An 11389-nucleotide genomic window follows, 5' to 3' on the forward strand; every position below is an offset into this window, starting at 1 on the left:
CTTCAATGTGCCCCCTATTCAAGAGCTCCAATCAAAATGGAAAAGATCCATTCCAAGATCAAAAGTTAGCAAAAAAAAAAAAAAAAAAAAAAAAAACTATAGATACAATTTAGACAATAACTAAGATTTCAAGAATCTGCAGCCTCCCTTTTACAGATGATGATTTCATGTCCAAGTCGGTTGAAAAACAACATGAACATGCGCACCAACTAAACCGACATACATGTCTTGCTGTAGCCGATCTTACCGAATACTAACGAGCAGCTAAAGACTTCATCTTCATATTGCTTGGAATGTTCAAGTCCAACAACATTGAAGAAAGATTCGGTTGGTACAGACAACTCAGCGGAGCCAACTACTACATCAGTGTCAAGCAAATGATGGAAGCAGAAAAGAAGATCCGAATAAAATCCCTTTTGATATTCAACGACATGAAAATTGTATAAAGTATTTTGACTATGTATTCCTTTGGTATAGGTAAGATCAAAATACTTAAATACACTTTGTCTGAAGGTATGTTAGGTAAGATAGGTTGGAATTGATTAGGATATATAATTTTTAATGAGTATGGCCATGATTTGTTATAACCAGCATTTAATCTAAAGTGATACTTTTATGTCGTATCTACAAATTGATAGTTTAATAATTAATTAATTATTTATGGATATTAATAGGTTTAAATAATTTTTTTAAATTTAATAAATGATATCTGCAGCGTTTCAGATGGGGAAAGTGGGGGTATAATAATCCAATCTAGACTTCAGAGTTAAAAAAGCAAACTAATTGGAACATAATATGATTTTGATTTATAAATTATAAGCCTACTAAATTTTAAGACATGGAAATTCTTTGTTATGAATCATTTTTTCCGAAAGCCGGTTGTAGATAGAGCTCAATGTCTGTTTTGTTTATTTACTTCAAGAGCTTAAAAATGATTATGGAGTTATTATAGTCGATATAGATTGGTATTTCTGAGAGTGGAAGAGAAGGCGGGAGATAAAGATATGGTACTACTGAAAAACCATCTTAACATAAGCTGCCTAAAGTACAATTTGATTTGGGGGGGAAGGGGGTATAAAATACGTCTATACTGGTCTGGCCTGCCAAAACAATGTATCTGACTTTAATCAATTTTTTCTGAGCCAAAAAGGCAGATATAAGAATAAAAATTTATCCATGATTTTTAATGATTCAAAGGTAAAATTGTGTTTATTTTTTTACTAGTAGGGAAAATACTATTCAGATGCATTGTTTTAGACATCAAAAAAATTATATATCTAATTATTTTCTTAGAAAATATTTTTCAAAAGAAACTCCACAAGAATATCCAGTTTACGAGAAAAACTGAAAAATACATTTTTTTGTCAGACATGGGTAGTATACAGGGTGTACACCATAAATTGGAATTATCTTAAAATTCAACCTGCTTGATAAAAATGGAATTTGGAGTGTATTTGTTAATATGGAAAAGTTAGACATCATATTAAACAATTAATTTATTCAACATGTCCTCCCTCAGCAGCCACCATCTTCTCCATCCTACCCCTAAAGGATTTGAATGCCCTGATGACTTCTGCGGAATCGACAGCATTCCACTACCTCGTAATGGAGCCCTTCAGGGCCGCAATGCTCATGTAGCTGACTTTGCACACCTCCCTCTCCAACTTCTCCTACCAGCAGTAATCACACGGACTGAGGTCGGGTGAGTTGGAGGGCCAGGTGTTGCGATCCCAGAAAGTGATGTCATGGGAGTAGATGAGGTTAGTGGTCCTCATGGCGATATGAGCGGCCGTATCCTTCATCCAGGGGATGACGAACTCCTCCATGACTTCGCAGTACCTTATCGCGTTAACCCTTTCCTTGGGATTGAAGAAGAAAGGATGCATCACCTCACCGGTGCTGCAGATGACACCCAGGGTCATCACGGAGGCCGGAAACTTTGTGGTGAATACCGCAGGGACCTCTTCTCTCTCCTTGGCAAGCCACCTGTCATTCTGGACGCTGTAGCTACTGTCGACAGTCCAGTTCTTCTCGTCGGAGAAGAAGATGATTCCATGGCTCTTCAGGTCATTGAGGAGACGCTTACCGTTGGTGCGCCTGGTGGCCTTCATGGATGCCGTGAGGATGTGTTGTTTGGATATTCGGTATGACCTGTACCCGAGGTCCTCAATCACAGCCTTGGAGACCAGCTGCTTGCTCATTCCACGGTTCTTGGCCAACCTGGAATAGGAAGTCCCCGGCGAAGCCTTCATGGACTTCTGGAGGCCTTCAAGGAAGTGGGGAGTGCGGATTCGGTCACTTCTCATATTGTGGGCCTTGCGGCAGACCTTCCCCTCGGCCTCCCAGGCATTGAAGACCCGGTACACCGTGGTCTTGGGGTAGTTAAGAAGCTTGTAGATAGCAGAGGGCTTGTGTCCTGCGCGAACCAATTCGAGGATGGCGTCTCTCCTTGCTTGTTCCATGATGACTATTGTTAGTTGTCAAAACGATTGTGGTGGAAGTTATAGTGTATTGTTCACGCAACCTTTTATATTAGTATGATTTAACCCCGAATATCCACATTATGGATCTGGATGAAGTTTAAAGTAGTTCCAATTTATCGTGGACACCCGTAGAGAAGAGAACTTTCAACATTTATTCTAGTATTAGCGTGTGGAAGGTAGTGTAAACATATATTTAATTATGTATATTATTATTAAAATATGCATTTCAAAAAACATTACATAAACACTAGGAGAAAGTTCATCATTCCGATGGAGATGCTAAAAACTAGGGCGATCTATAGAAAACTAAGCAAAAAAGAACAATATCACCAACTGTTTTTTCCTTTTCTAACCTCAAAACTACTATTTTTATATACTTTTTCCCCATTTCTAGACTTATCATATAAAAAAAGAAAAGGAAATGTCAAATTGAACTTTTAGGGATTTTTTTTTATAAAAATATTATTTATATATTTTTAGCTACCTTTGCAGGGGCGTCCACAAGGGGGGGGGCGGTAACTCCCTTCCCAAATTAAGGAATTTTTACTAGAAATTTTTGAAATATTTTTCCAAAAAAGTTTAATATTTGAAATTCATTTTTTAGTGAAAAGCTGTGGATTTTGATTTTTTTTCGAAAAAATTTAATATTTCAAATTTATTTCTAAAAAATTTAATTTTCTGAGAATAAATATAGTTATTTTAAAAGTTTTCGGGAAAAAATTAAATTTTTTATGAATAGCTCTGGATTTTAGATTTTTTTCCCCAAAAAAATTAGCATAGACGCAAAGTTTTGCTCAACTGGTACGCAGGACATAAGAATGTCATGTTAGAGAGGTGCTTATCCTTTGAGAAAAGGATGCTCTCATGGCAACCCTTTGAAAAGAAATGCAACCAAATTTCAGATCATTTAGGACGTGCGAATTATAATGTAGTTTGGAAGGTTTGTTGTAAAAGGGCCGAATGTGGCTAAATTGAATAAAATATTTATAATAGTTAAATTAAATGATTAAAAAGATTTTAATAAAATTTGACTTGTAGTTTTTGATTCAGAGCCAATTATTTGTGGGACAGTTTTAAAAAGTAACCTTGTCAATATATTTCGGGTGAGAGTTTCAGGTCTCAAAACCTTTTATCTATTTTCCTTTCCCCCCTTCTCTCTCTTTCTATTGCAAGAACTTCTCTTGCATCCCTCCCTCTGGACCAGTGTTAACTTCTTCAAGCCTGGCGAGACGAAATCATTTCGTCAAGTAAACTTTTTTTCATGACGAAGGCGTAAATTTGAAACTCCGACGCAAATGAAATAAAAAATAACTATGACAAAAGAATGACCATGTCTGACGAAGATCGGGGGGGGAGGGGTCCAAATAAACTGAATTAACGTTTATTATTCAGTAAAGTATGTAGGAATGTAGTTAAAACTGAATCCAATAATTTCTAAATTTATTGAATTAGTTCGACTTATACTTTAAGTATATGTTTTATGCTTGATCAAAAAGTTACTTTGTGTCTGACACTGATTCAGCTTCTTGATAAACTTGATGGTTATTGATATTCAATTCATAATAAACAGTGTTTGGTGTTCTATAATTTTAAGACGTAAGGATTTTACAAAAAAAGAGGATAAAGATATTGGTGCCGGTCAAGGTTATAAAAATACATGGTTAGACCATCATGTAATCGGGCTTGTTAGAATTTTCAATTTGATGTACCGTAACGACTGTTGAACAAGACAGATATATTTTTGATGTCATAGAGAATAACAACGGTATATTAACACCATATAATACTAGAAATGATTTGATTAATAGTAAATATATATAAGCTTTGACGTTACTATTAAAAAGCGTAGTGGAAGTCAAACATTAGTCGAAAAAGCGTTTTGTTATAAACTTGTATTTATGGTAACCTTGGATGCCAGTGTATTTAGTACCTACTTACTTAAATGAAAGGTATATAATGCAGACCCATTACCAAATATTCTCTCGTCAGTAGAACAAAATTTTATGTGGTCATAATGTCAATGTTATAAAAGATCTGGCCCTTCAATGAATTAATTCAAAGAAAAAGGAATATTGGTGACAAAGAATGGGAGGGGGGTTGTTACACAGTGGATGGGTTTGGGGGCTTATAAATTATAGTTATCCTGGTTGGGTTCAGAGTAGGTAGTATTGAAGATAGACATTGAAGTAGTTCCTGTTTCCGTTCTTGTAGATGAGAATGTCTGTTCATTTAAAAGTTCGATTATTTTTCTCACAGATTCATAAATGATTCACAAGGGATTAAAATTTAACGGATTTTGAATATTTTTCTTTTTAACTTCAACAAATGCTTCTTTGCAATTTATATTTATGCCTCTTAAACGTTTCTAAGCCTGAGTCCCCCATTCTGGATGCTGACTGCCTTTTTAACCCCAGTAGGAAATCAAATGAATCATATCAACAAAAATTTTAGTCATACTCTAGGGTTGGGTTATGACTGAGCACACTACGTGCACCGTTAGTATATTGCACAACTTGTGGGTGGGAAAAGTAAATGTAGTCTCGAATAAGGGTTTCCTTTGCCAATGACAATGATTTGCCTCTGGGTTGTGAACCTACTCCGGGCCATACTGACATATTTTTTTGTACTTTAAGACCCTATTTTTCAAGGATGATTAATTACTGAGAAAATATAAATTAAATTAGAAAAATTGTTTCCAATGCAGAGTAAACTCTGACAAAGACAAAATCTGACAAAAATCATGACTTTGACGAAGACAAAATCTGACAAAAATCATGACTTTGACGAAGACAAAACTCTGACGAAGACCAAATAATAGATAATTATTATGACAGACGAAACTCTAACGAAGACAAAAACAAACGAAATGATGATGAAGACTAATGAGTGACGAAGACGAGACGAAACTGAAAATAGCTGACTAAGGTAACACTCCTCTGGACACTATATTTGTTGTATGACAACAACTTTTTAAGCTTAAAAAAAAACCCATAATCATGATTATACAAACTTAAAAGTACATCAACTATTAATATGTCTGAAATGCTAATATTCTAAAAATTTGGTTGAGTGCAGATATCATCAAGTATCAACGTTCTTTACATCTGAGGAAGCTGCGATTGAGTGACTTCAGGGTCAAGGAGTCCTACCATAATCCGTGGTGTACTATACAAAATTTAAAAAAAAAGAAGACACACATTTGATGCAGCCATCTTCGGAAGACATAATCCATCATGATTTTTTTTTTTTGAAAAAAGATAGAATAGCTTGAGGAATAGGGGTCCTATTTTTTACGAAAAAGTGTGAAGCCTAGGCTAAGTGCACCTAATACCCCTCCCCCCTCTAAAACCGGCACTGCTAAAATTACTTGATATATTGAACATACATGAGTTTTAAAACGATGCTTTAAGTGATGGGCCTTTTTTGAATTATACTCATACGCCTTGTAAGACAAACATACAGGAGCCATTAAATAGGCATGGGGCCTCATATTATGTCAGACTGTACTGATAACAATATTAGTTATAGAAAAATATTTCACTTGGTTTGATCAAAGTGAAATCCCTAGTTCCACTCCATAAACCTGTTCTATTAAATTTGTTTAAAGGATAATTTATAATTGCCCACATGGTATTTTTATTGTTATCATTTTGTTGGTAAACATAAATAGCTCAGATCTCCAGAATTACTGCGTAGTCTACTTATGTACAACAACCACTTAATAGTGAATCAAATCCCATATCGTCTCATGAAACATGATGAAAGTAAGTTTTGTATCTACCTATTTATATGATTAAACACCTTTTCAATCCATCCAGACCTTTTTTCTCGTCACTCTTTTCGTATCTTGCTCTTTGACGCAAAAGCTCATAGGAAACAAATGTGTCCTCAATGGAAGAACTTTTGTATCAGACTCAACCTTTGATGATGGTTGTAACCTATGTCGATGCATCGATGGAATCGTTTCTTGTACAGGGAGCATAAAAGAGGACTGCATTTATCATGTAAGTCAAACCACAGAGTCTCCTAAAGGCTCTTGCGAGTTTGATAAAGAAGTCAAATTAAATGGCGAGGAGTTTATTGCATCAGATGATTGCAATAAATGTTATTGCTTTGATGGTGAAGTGAGCTGTGAATTTTCTTTGGATTGTTTAGGTAACATGATTCGAAGACGATCCTTGAATGGCTAGCTTCGAGTAATAAAAAAATATTTACAAAAACTATCCATTTAATAATTATGATTGTAAAGCCATCTTAATAAATAAATTACGTTTCATATATTTAATCATTTAAATAATGAATTGTATAATTTTTTATTTTAATGGGATCCATAAATAGTATCTCATGTCAGTGCTAATATATATCACTTGATTTTTCGAATTAGAGGTAGGGAGATAATTATTATTGCTCAAGACCTGTTAATTCAAACAATGTAATCACAAGGTAGGTTACATAATTGTTAGGCCTCTTCAACTGCTGTTTTCTGAATGTCCAATGTTGTTACTCATGTCATTTCAATCAACTATTGGCAGGAATCTCTGGGGTCTAAAAGGGAGGGGCAATCCCCTCTCTCAGAAAAAATTTTCCTCCAATAATAATTTGAGAAGCAATTAATAAAAGACAAATTATAACTACTTTACCATGTCTCCTCCAGTGACAAAAAGTGTCCAAACCCCATTTTTACTACGATTCGAGTACCAAAATCAGTATTTCAATACTTTTACGATCAAAAATGTTGTTAAGGGTAATTCGAAATCACATATAGGAAATCTTTTGTTTGGGTATGGGAAGGGATGAGTTAGTACATAATTTTTTTTTTTTTTTCAAAGACAATTTTCAATCTTGCTTTCTTAGGAGCACCCAACTTAAAAATTAAGGTGATTACGTCATTGGAGAGCTTTTTTTTTAAGCTACATAATGGTGCTATAAAGTATCCGTTCCAATATCCTCTTTATAGATTACTGTTTTAAATGTGTCAATACCACAGTATCCGTTCTGACACGTAAGTATCACAATAGCACTGGTAAATAGTTATGAATAGGTCTAAAATAACTATAAAAATTAAAATCCTCCTAGAACCAATCTTTATCCATCTTTTAGTACTACGTCGTTTGAGCTGTTGAAGTATGCATAAATAGCTGTGATCATAAATCATTACAAGACCATTGATTTATAATAAGTTCTTGAAATAATTTTGAATCTATCTAGCCATATAAAGCTCTAGTATTAAATGGTCCAACAATAATTTATTATTTTCTGCAGTACTAGCTAAGACTGTATAACCGACTACAATTGCCTCATAACAACATTAAGGAACAGGTTGGGGCCTCGTTGAAGACAATTTACAATGTTTCCAAGCGCTTGGAGGCTGGGGGTGATCTCAAGCATTCCTCTTGGGCTGGCAGGAAGCCCATTGTCTCATCAAGGCAAGTAAAAGCAGTATTCAAGAGGATTCCCAACAGGTCCTTTGCCGACATGGCCAGAAAGATGGGAACGTCGACATCAACTGTTTCAAGGACATTGAAAAGGGCTGGAGGAAAGTCCTTGAGGCGTACTGAACGCCCTCTGCTAACTGAACGTCAGCGAAAAGTCAGACTTAAGCGTGCCAAGAAAATCTTGAATGATATCAAGAGCTCATCTGGACGCATCATCCTTTTTTCAGATGAGAAAACTTTTACGGTTGATCCTGTCTTCAACAGGCAAAATGACCGTGTTGTGAGCTTTGGAGATGTTTGGAGATCTAACGGGAAGGTCATGAAGCCGGTATGGTTCTCCACTGGCTCAGATTAACAGCGGAGGATTATAGGATTATGTGAAGATTCTGGCATCCAAGGTCCTTCCGTGGATCAAATCCATAGTCGGCAACTCTCCTTGGGTTTTGTTTTTCAACAAGATGGAGCACCCGCCCACGCTTCCAAGAAAGCTCAGGAGTGGCTCAAGGACAACATGAACTTTTGGCCAAGAACTACTGGCCCCCTCAGAGCCCAGATCTTAACCCACTAGACTTCCCTATCTAGGCGCACGTGGAGACCAAGGCCTGCAAAAAACGACACAAGAACATACATGCCTTAAAGGCTGCTGTCAACAAGGCCTGGGCCTCCATGGACGCCGATTACATCCAGCAAGTCTGTGGCAGCTTCAGACGTCGCCTGACCAGTGTCATTGAGTCAAATGGTGGCTACATTGATTAAATTTTATCACAAACTATTTTATTATTCTAAAAATGTATGAATAAATTGTTTCTCAAGTCATTCAAATGTCATTATTGTCCGCTATATGTTCTGAACAAAAATCGGTAAATAATTCGGCACGGCCCGGTATGTTACACAAAGTCAAAAATTACTTAATCAAAGGCTGTAAATAGTTTCCTTCGATGTATATCGTGAATAGAATTTCATTGAAACCGAAATCATCTATATTTGTTGGAGGGTTAACGCTAAATTATTGCACGTTTTCTTAACTAAAACTAAACAAAACTATCACAAACAAATCCTCGAAAATTCTTATAATATGACAGCAAATGTTTAATTAAAAGTTATGTTTATAAAGATGTGCCATCTATGTTTGTAACATAAAAACTATGACAGTGGGATAACTGATAATGGGGGAGAGGGGAGAATTTGGCCAGTAATATTTGTTTTTACTTTTTAAAAGGTTAATTTTGAATTTATTGAGCTATTTAAACTTTTTTTTTCCACAGAGTTATAGCTGGCAAAAAAGTGTTCTCTTAGACATAGATATATGTATGTATTCTCCATTGCTCATAGCCAACTAAATGCATTTGTGAGTAAGAAACACAATTTTTATTTTCCAATAATGGTTCTTTTGGCTGACATAGTTTTATGAAATATTGCAAGTTGATAGACAAAAGCCTAAAGTTTACCAAATCTTACCTTTAGTTGACTGAAGATGTCCGGAAGTTGGTGAAATTGACTTTTTTCTGTACATAAGCACAGATCAATGTATCGTAGCCAACTAAATTTGTCATTAGAAAATTTTACATTTTGCAAGTGTAAAAAAATTTTGTGACTTATGTAATATATTCCAATTTTTCTAGTTGATAGACAAAAGTTTACAAAACCCTAATTTAGTTGACTGGATATGTCTAGAAGTTGACGAAAATCAATATTTTTTTAAGTTAATAGTCGATTTTGAATGTATTAAGCTATTAAAGCTCAAAAAGTTTATAAGCCGAGTTATAGTACAACTCATGAAGAATAGTCAACTCCGAAAGAAAAATCATACAAAATTAAAATTCGCAGCGTAAATACCAATTTATTTATTTAAAAAAAAAAAAAAAAGAAAAAAGAGGGACACTTTATGTTTGTATCGTACCTAAATTAATAAACACTATTAATATCCTTATAAAATGGGTAACTTTAAAAAAAAAAAAAAAAAAAAATGTGGTTGATAAAAGTACGATAATTAATTGGAGAAAATACTTGCATATGTAATTGCTGATTTATTGTCTACATTATGTAATAAGAATGTTTTAGTAGATGTTACTATTAGTTTTTAATCTATATTAATAAAACAAAGTCTGTTTCTATTTAGAAATGATCATTATTGAGTGTTACTACTTAATCAAGAAATGTAGGCACGAGCATGTATAGCTATTCCTCTCCGCGTCATCTTAAAAAAAGAAAAGGTTAGGAGTGAGTATATTTATTTAGGGTTGTAAATCCCAAGCATTTTTTAGTGTGTGAGTCGTTGTTGTTGGCAACATGAACAAATTTTTTTATCTCTCAAGTTTTTCTCATTATTTTTTCATTCTTGAGGAGATAATATTTAAGTTTTGAGTAACTACGTGTTTGTGTGCCCTTGAAAGACGCAATGTAACGCTGAGAATGTAAAGGAGAGTTATCTACGATATTATTAAAGCAAAGTTGTTGTTTTTTTACGCCCGATAAAACCGGACAATGCCGGGTACTATGGCTATTATATAATAAACGTAGCTGTTAAAGATATATATTTTTGATAGACAGTGAAAGCTTAAGTCAATTTATTTGTCAGCCTCATTTTGACTGACCAATATAGTACAATAATTCACCATTTTCATTAATTGTAATAAAACCGGGGCTTTATTCTTACAAAGTTTGGTTGTTTAGACCCCCAATATGTCTGATGTCAACAATGATGACGTCATACAAAAATACTCTATTCCAAATAAAATATAATATAATCCTATACTAACAATATATTTTTGAATTTACTAAAACCTGTCTTAATACGGGGATTTGGGCGAAATTTTTCTAAAATTAAAAATACTCAATATTTAAATCAAGTCTTCAAAATGCCAAAATTTAAACTAAATGTAATATTTTCCTTAAATAACACGGTCCCTTAGCCAAATTACAGTTGGAATTGAAAACATTTGTGCTTCAAGAAATAAATTGGAATTTTAAATTCTTCTCCTGCATAAGGATTATTTTGTGACTTAAGTACTTTTAGCATTAACTCTAAGCTCTTCAATTGACTAATTACCTGTCAAAATATAATTTCGTGTCTTTTTTCTTCCTCTTATCAGAGGATAGGTAGAATGATACAAAAAAGATTTATATGTGAACCATTTATAAGACCTTTGTTCTAGTAAAACCTAAATTTTTGTTTCTGGTGTCTGGTGATATTACGCAAAAAAAAAAAATAGGACATGGTTTAAACGAGAGCTACAGTAGATAATTTATAATAAATTGCACTTTTTAAAGAAAAGAATATAGTAACCAAGCACTCTGAGTCCTCCATACATTCTATTCATAAGCCACGAGGGAGTACGAGGGTTGAGTGCCAAATTAAAAAAGCTCAAAATTGCAAATAATAGTGTTATTGGCTATATGACATCTTAGAAGTCTATTATTTAAGGTTAATATTCAAAAAGACTGCTAAAATGAATTTATCAGATCCATTTT

General features: G+C 34.2%; 1 protein-coding gene across 1 annotated transcript; it reads left to right on the top strand.

Moving 5' to 3' along the window:
* The first annotated feature begins 6003 nt into the window (after positions 1-6003).
* Positions 6004-6780, top strand: LOC121120887 (von Willebrand factor C and EGF domain-containing protein). Its single transcript, XM_040715786.2, has 2 exons — positions 6004-6247; positions 6302-6780. Exons 1-2 carry the CDS (start codon positions 6239-6241, stop codon positions 6671-6673), a joined length of 381 nt encoding a protein of 126 aa, XP_040571720.1. The 5' UTR covers positions 6004-6238; the 3' UTR covers positions 6674-6780.
* The last annotated feature ends 4609 nt before the right edge of the window (positions 6781-11389 follow it).

Source organism: Lepeophtheirus salmonis, chromosome 6, assembly GCF_016086655.4.
Source record: "Lepeophtheirus salmonis chromosome 6, UVic_Lsal_1.4, whole genome shotgun sequence".
NCBI classification, from domain to species: Eukaryota; Metazoa; Arthropoda; class Copepoda; order Siphonostomatoida; family Caligidae; genus Lepeophtheirus; species Lepeophtheirus salmonis.